Genomic DNA, 18,111 nt, shown 5'->3' on the forward strand with positions numbered 1-18,111 from the left:
ACTTCTCTGGGCAAACTATCTTTGGCCAACATGTTCCAAGCCTGCCTCTAACGTCCCATCCACTTAGCAGTAGGTGGCAATGATGATGCAGTGTTACTGCAGGAAGAACATCATCTGAGCGACACTTGAAACCCCCGAATCAAAAGACCAAGGCAAAAAATAGAACGGGAATGAAACAATGCCAAATTTTATGGGTGGAAGTAGTCAAGTTCTGAAGAATTCTCTGGTCATATCTCCTTCCTCTCCTCTCTCACTTCACTCTGCCTGTTCTCCTCTGTAGTATCAGGTGGAGCTCCTTACCTTCAGCAGTTTCATGAGGCCTTCTAACTGAACCATAAGCTCCCTCCGGCTTTCCTGGAGAGCAGACATTCTCTGTTCCAGCTCATCCTTCCGCTGTCTGAGAAACAAGCAGATCTGATCAGAGCTTACCCCTCATAGCATGATCAGCTTTTAACTGCATCATTTCGCCAGCCCGACTATGAGGTATACGCCTCTAGACTGCAGGAAAGCAAACACACAGTAGGAATTCAGTATAGTGCTTAGAAATGGGTATATGAAAGCCAGGGAGCTCCCTGTGAGAATATTCACGGGGCTGAATATAGTGATTAGGAAAAAGATAGACCCTGACACAGACCCTCCTCCAAAGAGCAAATGAGGTTTAAACAAATTTGTGTTATATTCCCTTGTGGGAATGCCTGGCAGTTTTTTTCTTTGGATCTCTCTCATCAATAACCTCCCTAGCTGTCAGAAGAAATTAAAGCCATGGCCTAAAGGACAGGAAATTACAGCAGAGGCACTGAACAGAGCAAGACATGAGAGGAGCTAAGAGAGTTCAGAAATTCAGCCAGAAAACCACAGTGATCTGCTTTTGCTCCTATTTTTTTTGTCTGAAAGCAAGAGTAAGACTATCACATAGTGGAGACAGAATTGCTTGAAAACAGCTCTTTGGACTCGGAATCCAGTGCTGGTCCTATGACAATGTGAATACTGAGCCATCTCAAGTGTGACAGCCAGAGTGTACCCACATAAATGGGAACAGCTTTGATTCTGCACAGCTCCACTGTGCACTTGCACATGTTCAATCACTAAATTGTTGCATCCTGGAAACTATGACGTAATTAACAACATTATTGTTGAAAAATACACATATTAGGTATATTTTATATATTCCTGTGTTGCAAATAACATAAAACCACTATGTTGTTAGTCTTGTACTACCTGTAAAATATAACAATTTAATCCTAAACGAAAAAGCACCACGGTCAACAAGACTAAATGCATTTTCGATATTTAGGAAATATGAAACTCCAATTTTGAGCAGTTACTAATAAAAAACCCCAGTGATTTATACAGGATTGCTCATGTGTGCTATCTCTCTCCTCTATCTCTCAATAGGATCATATAGTAACACTGCTGGGTTGTATTTACTCTTCTGGAGGACTTCTCTATTTTCTGCTACAAATTGCCTGTCCTGGCTTTTCTTTTCCAGGCACGTAATGGCTGGAAATGCCATGAACTGTACAAAGGCAACTGAGTTTAAGAAAACTGCTAATAAAAACAAGATACCCTATCCATGTAATTCAATGTGGCAGGTCCTAGCACAGACCTCTGCTGGTGTTTAGATTAATTTTACCAGGAGAGAGAACCTAAGCAGTGTGCAATGTACAGACAGCTCTGCCATGTTTCTCCAGTTACACTCCAGGGTAAGTTATTGGAGATAATGGGCTTTCCAACCTGTCTCCAAGACAGTACTGGTAATGTGAAGGAAGGTTGTGGTCAGAACCTCATTTCAGTGAGTCTGCACCGCTACAGTAGCTAGTGAGAGACGCTCGGACAGGCACCCACAACATAAGATTCCAGCATTTCTTAAACAAACTAAACTGCTCTAGTGCCCTAAATGCTCCAAGGTCCAAGAATCTATGGGGTAACAGCTGTAAATCAGTTGCTGTTCTGAGTCCTGCTGAGTCCTGCTGTTTTACACATGATAAGAACAGCCTCATGTCATCTTAAGTGTTTAGGAATTTGAGGTGGTGTCAAAATTCAGCAGTAAATCAAAAGCCAATCTTTTGCCTTTTAAATGGTGAATGTTTTAGAAGCTATGCAAAGCAGTGCAGAACCACAGATTTGAAGTTATCTGCTGACTCTGACACTGCATATTAAATCAGAAAAGATATCATAATTGAGGAACTCGGCATCACTGCCCTGAGGACATCCCATGTCAGGAAATTCAAATAAGGTTATTATGCTTTTAATCTGTGTAGCAAAATTGAAAAGAGCAAAAAATTAAGTACTCAGTCCTCTAACACTGTCCATTAATTTGAATTTTTGAAAATTTTTCAACTATGTACAAAGCTAATCTCCTAAACCTGCTTAAAATAGACTTCAGGGTTGATGCACAGGAGCTACATTATTGGTATATTTTATGTAGTGTACGCATTTTCATCACAGCCAGTTTTATATCTCTCACAGAATGCCACTTGCCTGTAGATATCTAGGAGTAATTACATACTAAAATCACTTATAGAACTGAAGAGGCTGATTTGTCTTCAGATTGGAAAGCAAATGTAATTATTTGCGAAACAGAAACGTATTTTAGTGTGGAAAATTCAATAATAAATCTACACAGCGATTGTAAAAAAAAAAACCTACCACAATTTCTTATGGTAATTTCCTTTGGTTATGAGTCACATCACTAAAACATTACTTGTGTGAGAAGTGGCTAAGTGGTCAAAAATGCTCTTTAGTCTTCTCATGAGAGAACTGCTCTATGGTGGGGGGATAAAATTGAATCTAGCATTGTTTCACTAGAAAGAAAGTGCTTATACTCTGTTCTCTATTCGCATGAAGTGTTTTGAATAGTTCTTATTGGATTCTCTGTCTGGCTCTCACAAGATGAACTTGAGGACTTGCAGGGAGCCTACGGATCTGGGCCAATGATAATTGTTCTTCAATGTGATACACATGGCAAATAGTATATCCATGCAGAGTATCCTAATTAACATGCAGACACATCTATATCAATGTTTTTAACTTGGTGAGATAATTGGAGAAATGATCCTCTAAATCTTCAGCTGCTGCAGATGACATCACTCCTCGCTTCCCACGTGACAAGGAGAATCATTCTGCAGCCTGGTTTTGCACCATGAAGAGAACTGACCTCTCCTTAGAGTTCAACACATGGGGGAAATTTCCAAAAATTAGCTTCTAATTCTGGCTGTATTTTCACATAGCTCTGTATTTACTTTAGCATAAACGAGATGTCTTTGCAGAAGCATTTGTTCTGACAGAACATTTTTCTCCATATAATTAATGGTATTTGGACTGGGCTGTGGGAACCTATTCCAAATGACCTAAGGGCCTAACTGCAAACAATAATGCACGTATTTAATTTAATGTAAGTGACTAATATGTGAGATTCCTCATGCATGCTGTTTAAAGCATAACTTTAATTACTTTTAGGACTACAGTCTGCACTGAAATGGAGAAAAAAATGCACATTGTGTTATTTACTTTTAAAAAGCCCCCAAAGCCATAAGCTAGGCTCTTCTCTTATTTCTTCTCTTATTGAGAACAACTGGCTGTCCCCAGTCACGGCTGGAGGTTTCACTACTGTGGACTTACCTCAGGAGACGGAGCTCTGCAAGGAGAGTGGGGTTTTGTTGTGCCTTCTCTGGTGTGGGCTGAGATGCTTGCTCATGTTCAAGTCGCAGCCTCTGGATCTCCTGTAGGATTTCTCTTAGGGAGGAGAACAGGGAGAAGACTACAAGTCAGTAATTTTCCACAAAACCAGCTCACTGCACATCGCAAGAGGAGAAAAAGTATGACTGTATGTAGCTCTTCATCAACATGGATTTAATGACTGGGCTCCAACAAACAAAAGAAGCCCTTGGCACTGGGACAGGTCTCTGTAGACTTTTAAAATAAACTTCTAGGATTTCACCATGAAGTGAAATATTTCTTCAAGACCCCCGAAAATGCTTATATTGCTCCCTCTACTTCTTCCCCATGAACATTTCAAGTATCTAGCACCTCTTGATTATCGGAGAAAATATTCTGCACTTAAAAATATACTTTTAGTGTATCCAGAGAACTGAGAGAAGCCAACAATTCGCAGAGAAGCCCTTTAACAGGACTTGTTATGACTGGCTTGCCAGCCCTGCAGTGCTGTCAAAAGGCTAATAAAAAGCTTTGCAGCAGCAGGTTTCAACCTTTGTGTATTTTTTCTCTTCTTCAGAGCGTGCCGGATAGCAGACGGTCAGGAGGCAGCCTCAAACTATGAAAGACAAATGGCGACTGGAGCTGGTGGCTCATTACACGGTGACAGAAGGCAGAGCAGAGTTTGGAGCGGGAAACCATCTGGTCTGGGCTGGCCTCTGTTTCACAGTCCGGCACTAAAAGCACAGCTCTGCTGCCACACGTTTCATGGCATCAGGCAGTCTGATACCCAGGGCAGATCCTCTGCTGCTGACAAACAAGCGTCACTCCTTTTTGGGGTGGGCTGGCCTATTTCTCCTGGACACTCTCCCTCAGTCTCGGTCACATTTGTACCTAGTGTCTCATTTGATCAGCAGCCTAACTTGCTGCTAACCTTTCTGCAAACCCTTCCCAGACAGACTGTGTTCTGGAGAGCTTTAATCATCTTTTCCACAAATAAAAGCAGGGCAGCATAACATTACCAGTGTGACTGATCCTTTTATCATTTCATGTTTTAGAGCTACAGAGGCTTTAATTCAAAGTTAATCTGGTTTTTGAAACAGGACAGGCTTTTTTTTTTTAACTCTAAACAAGCAGCTGCAAACAGTAAAGTATCAATGGTTATATCAAACCATTGAGCAGTACACTCATTAAAACACCGGGTGGCTGTGGATTTCAAAGCCTTTGTCCTATTCTGTGGGCCTTTTTGTGCCCTGTGCTTTTTGCAGCAGGAAGTATATGTACATGCATTAGCACATAGCACAGAAGTAGGTGGTAAAAATGTAGGTGGTAAAACAAATATATACAATAGATAGGTCTGAACAAAACCAGGTGCTTTATGGATGCTTACCGGTTTTTATTTTCAAGCTCTGCAATCAGCTGCCTCTGTTGCTTGTTTGCATCAATGGTGAAGGAGATATCTGACGCCCCTCTCTGCTGACCCTGCTGCTGTTGTAAAAGAAAAGGCTGCATTGAAGGAGGAAAAGCCAATGTGCACCCCTGGGTTCAACACAGATCTGGTCTGTGAAACCTCCTTACATGCAGAAAACGCAGTACCAGGCTTGCCCACACTAAAAAAAGAGCACCCATGTTGTGCTCATACCAGTACGGCTCCATTGCTAGTAAAAGCAGGGTAAGTGCGAGTGTAAACAAGACTCAGTGTTTACCATCCTGTCATTCATTGCTTCAAGGAGCTTCCTCTGAACCAACTGTAAAAGGCAATGCCACTGCTGCAGGCAGTTGCTGTAATATGGCTCTTCATTTTGATTGTACAGTCAAGAGGAATATCATGAAGCAAAAACCAGTGATCCTCTCCAAAAAGAAGGGGATGTGTTTCCAGTGCAGTGATGCTTCCTTCTCTTGAAAGTTCTACTTTCCATCTGAAAGCTGGACTCAGTTTTGAGTCTGGCTGGGTGGCCCACTAGGCCAAGTTTTCCTACACGCTCTGGTGATACCTCAGGAAAGCTCTTTCCCCAGTCCTGCAGGTAGAGCAGAACCCTTTTCCTCCCAATAAAATTCAGTGTTAATTAAACTATTACCAAACTAGGTAGTGTTTACTACAGTTTCATTGGACTATGCTCTTTTTTCATGTTTATCAGCAACAACCAAATATTGGTTTGTTCACACTCCTGTATTTCAGTATTGTATCAATGACAATGCAGAGCAAGACATACACATTTTCACAGCTATCAAAGATACCCATTCATTTCTAACTCCAATCTGAAAGAATCAGACATTGAAAAATACTCTGCTGTGTTACTGCTGTGATTGATCCCAGTGTTTTTCACCATAAGAGCCCCGTGAAGTGTAACTCTGGAGCCCAATTTTACGTGATGCCAGGCACCTCCTCCTCCAGGAGGTGGCACCTTGCAAGAAGGAACCCTCAGAAAGGATGAAGATACATCTCAGTGCTAACCTGTGCTACCACTGCCTGTGGGCAAAGGACAGCACATTATGCTTGTAACCACTGACTTATTTTTAATGCTACAGGTACATTTTCCCATTAACACTCCAACCCTAGGGAAGCAGAGCAGTGCATAAAGAAAAACTGATGCATTCTGGTGGATATAATGACTGATACAGAGGGAATTGAGACCTTTATTCTGAATGGTCAGGGTTATTAGTACATTTTGTTCCCCAAAAAACAGAATGGCCATCAGCAAAGCTTTACAAATTTCCACTGTGCTCCTAATGTAGTGCAACTCTTGTGATTGGAAAGATTCTGTATACAGAAACATTCTCTTTTCCTTCTGTCTCCTTTGCTTAAATAGTACAGACGGATGGCAATAAGAAATTCAGTATATTCCTTCAAACCAGCTCTAACTAAAAGTTACTTAAATATTATTTCCTAAGTTTTCCCCCCATATTACAGACACATGTTATATAGAACTGTTTTCTACTAGTTTCTACCCAGAGACATTATTAATGGGATAACTTGTTTCCATAAAGGATTATTGCCCTTCAGAAATGGGACCTTCACTTGCAGGTTGCCTTAAATTTGAGTCACTGTGTCACACCTCTGGAAGGGACTGATTTGGGCTGGGCTGGCAGACCAGAGTGCCCCTCTCTTCCCCTGCAGCCACAGGCAATGTGAAATCCTCCACAGCGGATGGGTGCATGGGACCACAGATTTATCCTTACCTCCTTCCCTTGGGATGAACGTGACTCAGTGCTTTTACATGAAGAGCGGTGCCTGATTTTGCCCTTTCAACTGACCCTGCAGTGTAAATCTCAGTGCGAAAATATGCTTCTTGGCACTCTGGACCTGCTGCTTTTCACTTAACCATCATTTATGGTCCCTTGTTCTATCAAATTTGCTGAGATAGGAAAAAAGTAACTAGGCTGACCTTATTTATGCCATTTAAGATTTTATATACTTCGATTGGGTCCCTCCTTCATTCTCTCTTATTCCTGGATATAGTTAGTGAGGTTTTAGCCTGTCATCACCTTTTATCTTGGGATACATAGAATAGAATAATCATTGCTCTGAAATGAAAATGGGAGCCGGGGCTAATGCAGGGGGTCATTACAGTCATCCTGCTGGAGATCATTCTTCAAAATCCTCAGCACTTAGGGCCCCAGCGGTCGTGATATTTGAACTAAAGAGTAAAATGGATTCACCACCCCATTTTTCCACTCCAGTAAATCATTAATTTTTAACCAAAGCTAGTCCAGACAATATTTTCTAGTCTTTCCTGAGTTCAAGATGTCGGATTCCCTTTGCTGTAGTTGTTTAAATACCATTGCATTAGTATATAGATTATATGCATTAATAAGTGGATGCTTTGGTTTAAATGGACTGCATAAAAGTATTACTACCAAAGCATAACAGCATCTGTTGAAAAGGATAGGGAAAATTAATCATTAAGACTGTCAGATGTAATTTTCCCGATCTTGCCAAGCCCCTGGAACATGATAGAAGGAAAGTTCCTTCCTTTAATTAAAACACTTACTGATGAAGAAGTTTCTGCTGCCAGCCTTGCTGCGTACCTGGCGATCAGCTTATGTTCTTCATCCAGGCGACTTGCGCTGTCGAGCACACTGCTCAGGGTTGGAGGGGAAGGAGGGAAGATGTTAACACGAGATAAAAATGACCATTGCTCTGTCACACTGCCTGCTCACACCACCCCCCATTACAGAATTCAGAAGCAAAGTGTCACCAAATTAACAATGGCAGGTGTTAATTGAGCAAAGGGGAGAAGTGGGAGGGCAATTTCCCTGGAAGGGGCCAGGCAGCACCCGCCCTTGGGGGCAACAGCTGTGGTCTGCAATCCCTGGCCAAGGTCATGCAAGATGCAACTCGCAGACTGCTCTGTCCAAAGAGGGGTGGGAGGTGGTTAGGAACACCAGTCGGCATCTGGTTTTACTTCTTAGCTGTGTCATATCATCTAGAAGAGTGATTACTTTTTGGATAGCAGATTAGCAGGAACCTCAGCATTTGTTGAAAAACAACTTCAGAAGGTTTGTCAGATTTGCAACCGAAAATGATATTTAGGACAGTTTTGCAGTGCACTTACCAAGGCCTCATAGACCATAGTTTGGAACCACTGATCTAGGAACATACAACCAGACTTTCTCTTTTATTCTCAATTTCTTGATATTTGGGAGTAAGATTTCAGAGAATCACATAATGTTGATCAGAAAGTGTAAGAACTAAACAGCAAATATGCCAAATTCCTTTAAAATATTGCATCACCACTGATCTCGGGCTTGGACTCACTTTAACTTGGAGCCAAGTCCTGCTGCCAGGACGCAGGAGTCCACTAGCACCAACTATGAAGAGCTTTGGTCACATGCACAGAATCTCCATAAAAATTACTAAGAAAGTATAAGTATAAGCAAATACACTAAATTCCTTTAAAATATTGAATCTTATTATGTGTTTTGCCCCCTAAGAATATCAAAGGCAGCTATTTCTCTCAGGTGAAATTGCTAGCTTGCCAGCTGTCCTTACTTTAAATGGAGGCTATTATTTAGTCAGATGAGCAGTAAAAAGGTAATATAGTGAGAATCTTTACTATTTCTAAACATTTAGAAGTTTGCAGAGAACCATCAAAACTGATAGACTGACGAAAAATGAAATTTGATGAGGACTCTGTTGACCCTGGATGATCCAGGGATTTAGAATCCTATATTGCATTGCTTTCGGTATATATCAGAGGAAAAAAAATGAAGATCCTAAGAAGAAATGAGAAGAATGCTTTACTGTGTGGAATACAAGGCAGCCTGCAGACCACCCCAGACAGAGGGAAGCCCAGCCTCTCTTCTTATCCCTTGGCAATGTCCTGTGTTTTGGCTGAAGGGAGACAGGGACACACCTGCCCCTGTCCCTTCCCCATCCCTGTCTCTGCCCATGGGCTCTTCAGGGTACACAACTGGCTGCTGGAGAATGAGCTTCATGTTTCAGAAGAATGCACGAAACAAGGTTTATTTTGGTCATGGGCATGTCATTCTGATTTTCGTCTGAAATTGTGTCTTGAACTTGAAAAACCTTCCAGACAAAAATGGCACTTGCGTAAAAAGTTCTGCTTTTGAAGAATTGGCATCTTTCTCATTGAGTTCATATCCCCAGGTATCTCGGGGAATTACAACATGCATCTTGTGGTTGGCTTGATGAAGTCCACTGGGACTTAGAAGTTGTGATGTTTGAAAGATGAGTAGTGGTTGATATTCATTGATCATTAAACTAAAGCTGGGAGTCATGTGGATTTGTTATGGCTTGCTGAGGTAAGGGAAAAAAGACAAACACCATCTTTCATTCTGACAATAACCTGTGAGCCCACAAACATGTAGTTTAGAGAAATACTAAAGCCATGAAAAGTTAGGCCCAGGGGGGTTCTGTATAAGCTGGGCATGTGCAGCAGAGTGAGCATAAGACTTCTGGTGGCAGAACTGACTTTTTGGTTTTGGCTATGTTTAATTTATTTTGCTACATATTTTCTATGTTACATGCATTCTATGCTTGCTCAGATTCTTGTGGGATAACTGATTTACTTTCTGAAAAGACCCAAGCTAAAGGTATTTTTCTAGATTTATGCAGTTCTGCTTCTTACATATTCATGCTTACTGTCCTGATATGTCATTCAGAGAAAGAAAGGGGCAAGCAGCTCTTGCAGACGCATAAAATACGCAAATCAGGTAATAAGGGTTACTTTCATGACAATACAATTAATTTTTAATTTTTGCATGACTAGAACATCACATCCTAACAGATGGCTGTGAAAACAGCAAGGATTCAGCATCAATTCTCCTTTTTGCAGCAATGTGCAACCATATCATCCATCCTGGAAAAATAATTACTATGGTTCAACTTGTTGGCATAACATAAACTGCAACATAGTTCTGAGATGTGAGTTAACCCCTGAGACAATGACTTTACTGAATGAACTAAATCACTGCAGCTTTTTGATTCTTACTTGCTATTTAATGTCTTTGATATATATTTACATGCAGGTGCATGTCATAAAATAGATGTAGCAGCGTGTCAGATTTGGTCTATGAAGGCCACAAATCACTGGTTCCAAAGCTTTGTAAATTAAATTTCAGTGTCTGAGATAAATTTAGTTCTGGAATGTACCTATGCTATGTGATCATTAGGCAGAGAGCTATGCACAGCAGCATTAGCCTCGACTGTCAAGACTTTTATGCCTCAGAGTTCTGATTTGTCATAATTCACTTCTGTTTTACTTCAGCAACTTCATGGACAATGATACAGTGAAATACACACACACATTAAAATATAATGAATATGTGTGCAGAATTTGGGGCCCTCGAGAGAATGATTCAGGCAACCATTTCAAAGAAAATGAAGATTTTGCATACAAATATCCTGCTACTGATCCTTCTTTTCTAAAAAAGTTAAACAACACTTTTAATACTGCTTTTCCATTATTGACAATTTTTTTTAAAGACTTTAAAATTATTAGCAATAATTGGCAGAATTATTATAATCATTCAGATGCAGAGTGAACATCCAGTCTTACTGTCTGCACAATACGACTTCTTCTTCAGGCTTTAGTTGATCTGTATAATATTGCACAGTCTAAAGGGGATCCATAAGAAAAGGGTCTCAAACCTCCAGGCAAAGGATGAAAAATATGATAGCCTGTGAGCAGAGGAAAGATACTCAAGGACCTCTGCAATTTCTCAGGTTTCTGCAGTAGGCACCCTGCAATAGGTGATACGGATGTCCCCCGATGGCCTTAAAATTGTGTCAGCACTGGTTAGAAAAGTCTCGGAAATGCCAGTCTCCCGTGAAATTTTTGCAATAGAGGCATCAGTGTGGTCTTCATGACTTGCTTATTCTACAAACCTTCACTTTATAAGTAATTTACTATAGAAAATACTGACAAATTAAGGGCTAGGTTTCTAAGTCTTTTAGGGCTTATCAGAACAATGTCCTAACAGCAACCCACCCAATGTATTCTGAGGGTGGTTTATCTGTGGCTCTTTCAAAATTATCCTCGTTTTAAGGCACTTTAAACTGAGACACGTCACCTGAGCCCTCTGCTACTGTTAATTTGCCATTTACTTTAGAATCACCAAGATTTTACCACCAAAATGCTAATAACACTCAGGTATATGAGTATCACCATAAAAAACTAACTCCGTTCAAGGGAGTGAGTGTTTCCTCTACAATCAGTGGGTCTCTGAATGCTTTTCCTCTTTCAAGGGAAGATTAGACCAGCCTTCCTAGCTAGAGTTAGTTGTTGTGCACACCCATTTTTCAAAATACTATAGAATAGCATGGCACTTTTACAGTACAGAAATATGAATTATCACTACTACATAGTATAGCATAAAAAAATCAACAAATAACTTTCTTTGGAACAAAAATAACCTACTTCTTATAATATATTTTATCTTATTTTTTTCTGCACCTGAAGAGAAAATGACTGAAATATGTGGAATTAATATTAAAAATTACGTAAAGTTTCTAACTTCTGGGAACAGAAAGGAAAACTATTCGCAGTTAAATGTTCTTTATAGAATCGGACACTACAGATGAATTAAATTAAATATCAAGTATTGGTTTTACATGCTGAAGTAGCCATTGCAATTAAACTAAATAAAACACCTGGCTAAGGGATACTTTTTCTACTCATACAGTTACTATAAATAATTAATTAAGTACTTCTCTTGTTTCTTTCTTTGCCCTGGAGCACTGGATTCTAAAAAAAACCCAAGTAGCTTATTAGTCTGTGAGAGCTGGAAAGGAAAACTTGTACTTCTACTTGCGGTATCAAATAACTGCAGATGAAATATAAACAGTGAAAATTAATTAAATTAATTTTTAAAAACCCCAAATAGAAATACTAGCTATGCTTCAAACCGAAAAAAAAAGGTATACTGGGCTATACTGGACTGATCATTAGCTAGTATAAATTAGCCTGACTTCATATCTAAAAAAACCCCTTAATTTGTTTTGGTTTGAGATGCTACTATATAGCTCTTCAGATAATTTTATGTATTATGCTCACAAAGTATTTCTGTAGGTTTTTCTTGCAGATGAAGATCCAGCTACAATCATTCCTCTTTCATCTTTGGCCACCAGTAGCACTCAAAACAATGTGATGGCACATATGGGTATGTGCACGTGCTATTCTGCAGGCAGATCCAACAGTTGAGCTGTCTACCTGCAGCCTCCTCTAAATTAGAAGCTACCCAGTTATGGGTTAACTACATGCTTTACTCAAGCTACTGAATCTCGTTAAGCTGCAGGGTGAAACAACTTGAACTTGGCACCATCCTAACACAGCTGCGTGGGGTGTAGCAAACTGCATCTGGTCACTTTGGGGCATGGGCAGAAGGAGTTCACCTTTGCCTGAAGATGCCACCCCAGCCAATATGAGATGCAGCGGCTGAGCCTCCTGCAGAGGCCTCACCTACCTCTCCTGGAATCGGGCTTCACACAGGAGCTTCAGGATGGCAACACTTTCTTCTTCTTGTCTTTACCAAAATACGAGCATTCCCATTCTCTGCTTGCAGTCTCATTGCAACGAAGCGGAAAATGGCAATGCAGCAGCTCTCAGTTATGTTCCTGTCAAAACCTAATTGGTATCATACAAATAACTGAGATCGTTCCTCATTGAGGATGCCGTGACTGCAGTGACTTAATGTCAGTAATCAGATGTTATGTACTATGCTTTGCATTGGTTATTTAAATAATTAAGGCCATTATCAGCCACTCTTCATTCATCCCTCAAAAACATTAAATTTGAAGGATGCTGTGGCACTTAATTCATACGTGTGTATTTGGATACAGATGTACTATGGCTTGGTGAGGCTAGCTCGAAAGCTTGAAGGAACAGCTTGGAATGAAATTTAGAGGATGAAGATAGTAAAGATGAAGCTAGGCATTCACAAGGAGATCTCAGTGGTTGTTTTCTGTTCTGGGCCACATTTTCTAGAGCCACATACTACACCGCTCACCACATGGCTGGTACAGGGCTGCAAAGTCTAGAGTTTGGTTGCACTTGGAGAGGTGAGCCAGCATTCCCCTCCCCCGGGGTGGCCAGCTGCGATGTCACCATCTGCAAGTGCTGGGGCAGCAGATGGGTTTAGTAGATAAAGCTCCGTATTCCTTCCAGCAGAAATAATGAACTGTGCTTGAGACATGCATTTAAAAACCTGTCATACTTGAGTCTAAATGAAAGATAAGGGAAAATTCATATACAAGATGCAAACAAAGCAGAAATCAGGCAGATTTTAAAACAGTGCCTAATGTAGGTAAAAGTTGAAATGAACTGTTTCCTTCACTAGGCTAATAAGCAAATTCCTATTATTATCATTGTTCACATACTATTACCCCTTCTTACTTTCAAGATAAGGTGAAGCTACAAACTATATATCACCTCAAAAATTATTACCTTGAAAACATGGACTTGTTAGTCACCATTGTGTGAAGATTTCTGTACCACCACCAAGTCCTGCACTGACTAGAGCACAGTATCTCAAACCAATTTGTACAGCCGTTCTTAACTAAGCAGCTATTTGCTATACCTCGCTCCTTAATATTGCTAGAGAGAACAACAGCAATCGCCACAATCCACCAACTTTGGGAGGACATACCCCGTGTTCATACGCACTCCCTCTAGGTTAGTGCTCAATAAAGAGCTGCTTCAGCTTGTAGCCAGGAGGAAACAGTGAGAGCATTTGGCCGACCAACGTCCCTTTCCTGGGTTCCCCAAAGGTGCCAAACCTGCACTAACCGTGCGGGGTTGCTCTGCAGCATGTTGACATACAACCCGATGAGTACATGTTCATCGGCCAGCCTGTCTGCAACATCGAGGCTGTACTGTAACCTGGAATGGGGATGGGGGGAGAGAGGGTGCAGTCCGGACAGACAGAGGGAAATAAACAGAGAAAGCAGGAGCAAGTGAGATTGTGAAATGGGAATTAGGAACGAATACTTAAGTGTTCTTAGTAAAATAGAAGAATAAAAAAGTGCAGAAATTATTTCATTATTACTGTAATTTATATGTTAAGTATTTAATGGCTTAGGATGATAGAATCTCACTTGATTACAGAGCCAGCCTCAGAAATCAGCGAGATGCCAGACTGGGCCAGGGACTGGAGCTGTACAGAACCATTTATTTCAAAATACAGCATATTGTGAGGTCAGCACTCTTCATTTTAATATACTATATATTGTATATATAAATTAAATGCACATGTGTTACACACATAATTAACATACTGAATTCACAAGTTAGATTTGTTTGGAAGTGTCTGCTCAAGACCTCGCTCATCCAGGTGCAGACAAATGTATTTAAACATGCCCTTCTTAGCTCATTGTGTTAATTGGTTATAATTTTCTTAGGAAGTATTTGTACAGAACACACTAAAAGCGGGAGGAATGGAGGAAAAGGTTTTGGTTTAGCTTTGTTAGTGCAAGCTACGAACATACTCTGTCTTCAACTTACCCTTTGCCTTTCAAGAAAGCTGGAGCAGCCCTAGCCAGCAGTTTGCTCTGCTCTACTTCAGTATTCTTGGAAGGAGAGCTAGTTAATAAGACAGGAAAACTAAGAAGAGGGTAAACAGTGATGCCTGAAATTCATTACAGAACAGAGTGTGGAGAAACTCACTCAAGCACCCTGAACTGAATAAAAATAACAAAAGATTCTTTAAAGAAATTTTAGAAAACTTCGGGACATGCAGAGTCAGGAATCAGAGTTTTCCTTCCCATTCTACAAAAGCAAACTATAAAGCCTTCACTACAGAAAAGAACAACAAAATGTGCTTCTCTCACAAGATGAGGACTTGTGTAGCTTCCAGGTGGAGTCTGAGGTAAACATCTGAAATACAGCTTTCAAGCTGGCAAAGCTTCACCCACCATAACACATAAATTGCCTTTGTCCACATTTGCCGTAATATAGTTTCAATAATCTACGAAAATGTTCTTTACTTACATTCAATAATGGGGGACACACTAATTTAATTTTCAGAAGTACTGTTGTTCTGATGATTTTTAAAAATGCATAGTTCATCAAACCCACTTCTTTGTCTAATTACAGTATTTGATGGATTGCAGTAACCACAACTTTTTCCATGCTAAAATATCCGTTACTCATTTCTTAAGGTAACACTGGCTCAAAAGAGAGAGATTTAAATGCTAGTTTTTCTTTCATGCTGCAGCACTTTTGTTTAAAAAACAACAAAGCAAAGCAAAAATGTATTTCACTGTCTTCTTTTAAAAAATTATTCACTTTTATTTTTTGGTTTGGCTATTGATACTGTAAATGTCTGTTCAAAAGACCAGTGTGTGAGCATGTGGGCACCTCTGCATTCCTGTCTGCGTGTGTGTGTACAGGCACACGATGTTACACAAACGTGTAACATCTGAGCAGATGTGGCTCTGCTGGACTGAAGATCAAAAACTCTACTATTAGGACAAAGAAGGAATTCAGTACGACGAGGTGTGTGCCATTCCTCTTCCTTTGGGAGGTCGAGGCTGGCAGTGGGGTTCTGAAAAGGACGGTATCACAGTGTGTCCCAAGAACCCAAGCCCTATTGATTTATAATAAATCTGGAAGATAGCTGAATGAAATGCAGTACAGCACAGCAAGAAAAAAATGCTTGCTTCACATTCCTATGCCCAGCAGCATGCTGTGTTGTGTTTCCACAGAAGCAATTTCCACACAGATAAACATGCTCCATGCCATCTAGAAGGATAGGTATTTCACCATGTTTTTTTCCCAGTTGCAGAAGGAAAATGTATTTGAGGGGTACAGGGTGTGCCGTATCAGCCAAAAATAGTGTTTTCTTCTTAAGTAAATATTAATACGTTGCCACAAAGGGAGACCAGAGACCCCAGATCAGATTTTGTGCCTTCCTTTCTAACAGTGCAGTGTGACATGCCTACCCACCCCTGCAACCATAAATTCTCCCCTCCCATGCTCCAGAAACAACGCAGTTCGGGTGGAGGGACAGGCAAGCAAACTTCACTCACTGAGCAATTGATATCATGACTATCAACACTCATTTCCTTCTTAGCTGATTAAGTAAACTTATATCTTTCAACATCATCTTATGAGTTAAGTTTTCTAAGCTTGTCTGATTTTTGGGTGTCTCTGGACTATCTCATGCCGGTTGGCAAATCTGTCCCTGTGCTGTTGCCCTACACTGAGTGCAAACCTCCAGGCAGATGTCTCCTCTTCCAGGGAATGAGTTTTAATGGCTGTCCACATGATGTCCCAGGGTCAGATGCAATCTAACAATCATATTGCTGACTCCAGTCAGTCTATGGTTCACTGCAACTGCTAGGTCTTCTGTTAAAATATTTCTGTCCATCCAGTTACGCTCCATCTTTTATTTTATTATTTGCTTCCTTGCTACAGCATTTTCCCCTTATAATTACTGAGTTTCTTCTGATTTCAGATCATTTGGACATCAATTACTACCATTGCAACTGAACTAATATTTTAATTTAGAAACTGCTCTCCAAGCACTCCTTCCTGGAACTATTTCAACCTTTGTAACACCTACAAATTGCATACACTCACTCTATTGCTCAGGTCATTACAAGAAATAGTCCAGAGTGCCTGACTCAGGATAGTTTTCAAGAATGTCAGCTGATATGTCCCCCTCCTAGACCAACAGCAAACTTTCGAAAACGTAATCACTGATTTTCGGTGTTGCTCTTATACTCATTTTCCCTAGTCCATATTTCCTTTGGGTCCTTCTGTGTCACAAGGGTCTGTGTCAAAAGTATTTTTAAGGACTTGTATCATCAGCTTGTATCATATCTGCTGCTTCGTTTTTACCCACTGGAGCAGTTATCCTGTCAATGAAATAAATTAGTTTGGTTTGACATAATTTCTTCTTGACAAATGCATACTGGCTATTTCTCATTGGTTTATTATCCTCCAGGTGCTCACTAATTCTTTCATAATTTCAGTATCTTTGGAGAGCAAGGTTAGGCTGTCTCGCACATAATGCTTTTGAACTCTATCCCTGTTTCTGCCTTGAACCTTCCTTCTTTTGGAAGAGCTGACATTTGTCCTTCTTGTTCTTCTACATTTTTCTGCCATCCTCCATGTATTCCCCAAAACACAGCTCATACCTCAGAGATTGTTTTGGCCACAGTGAATTTCTCTGGGTCCTACCAACTCAAACATATATTCTAAAGATACATCTCTGTTAACATGAAACATTCTGTAAGATGCCAAAGAACACTTCTCCATCTAAATTGAGAGGCAAAACCTCCAACTCTGAGCAGATGTCTACAAAGTTGTAGGCCTAACAGTACTGGTGTAAATATTATAACCTCTTTAGTGTTTACCTGGCCACTAAAACAATCAGACATATAAATCTCTCCTTTAGCAAGTAGACTACTGCTGATGAAATAAGGAGGATTTTCATCATGTTCTGAAAATATAAGCAGGCAACATGCAGTTCAAGTCGATCACACTCCTTAGAGAGAGAAACATGGACAAGAGCAGCAACTAGTATGTTTTGCCCAAAGTTAGCTGTTGTGGAGAAATTGGTCCAATCGCTCGCTATGCCCAGATAGAATATCCAATTCTTTTCAGCTTTTATGTGGAGATCAAAAAAAGGCATCAGCTACTCTGACTCAGCATTAGGTAAGACTCAACTTCTCCTTGGCTATGGGAATTTGGTACCGTAGTGCATTCTTTCCATCTACCACAGAATTGCCAAGTAATTTCAAGTTCATCAGAATGTGTTGCATCACTCCATTTATTCCAATTTATTACTCCTTTAGAAGAACTAAATATATTAACTGTGAGGGGGGAGACTGAGAAAAAAATGAGAGAAAAACCATTCTGTTTCATCTTATCCCACCTTAGCCCTATAATTCAATAGCTTAAAGAAGACTTTTATTAAGAAAGAGATCGCATTCATTACTATGGTAGCTATGTTCCTTAAGGCAGCACTGACAGACTGCAGCTGGGGAAC

The 18,111-nt window shown here is 40.3% G+C and overlaps 1 protein-coding gene across 14 annotated transcripts in view; it reads right to left on the bottom strand.

Moving 5' to 3' along the window:
* The window catches only part of DTNA (dystrobrevin alpha), a 231,034-nt gene that overhangs the window by 23,660 nt on the left and 189,263 nt on the right, over positions 1–18,111 (bottom strand). For 9 of the 14 annotated variants that reach the window (XM_071804146.1, XM_071804154.1, XM_065830279.2 and 6 more), the window contains 6 exons: positions 14,619–14,696; positions 13,905–13,997; positions 7,647–7,734; positions 5,045–5,142; positions 3,622–3,735; positions 301–397 (listed from right to left, as the gene is read on the bottom strand). In XM_071804146.1, the coding sequence (XP_071660247.1) occupies positions 301–397; positions 3,622–3,735; positions 5,045–5,142; positions 7,647–7,734; positions 13,905–13,997; positions 14,619–14,696 (568 nt within the window). The remainder of the gene's footprint in view (positions 1–300; positions 398–3,621; positions 3,736–5,044; positions 5,143–7,646; positions 7,735–13,904; positions 13,998–14,618; positions 14,697–18,111) is intronic. The other 5 variants (XM_071804151.1, XM_071804153.1, XM_071804150.1 and 2 more) reach the window with 3 other exon arrangements.

This window comes from Patagioenas fasciata, chromosome 2 (assembly GCF_037038585.1).
Source record: "Patagioenas fasciata isolate bPatFas1 chromosome 2, bPatFas1.hap1, whole genome shotgun sequence".
NCBI lineage: Eukaryota > Metazoa > Chordata > Aves > Columbiformes > Columbidae > Patagioenas > Patagioenas fasciata.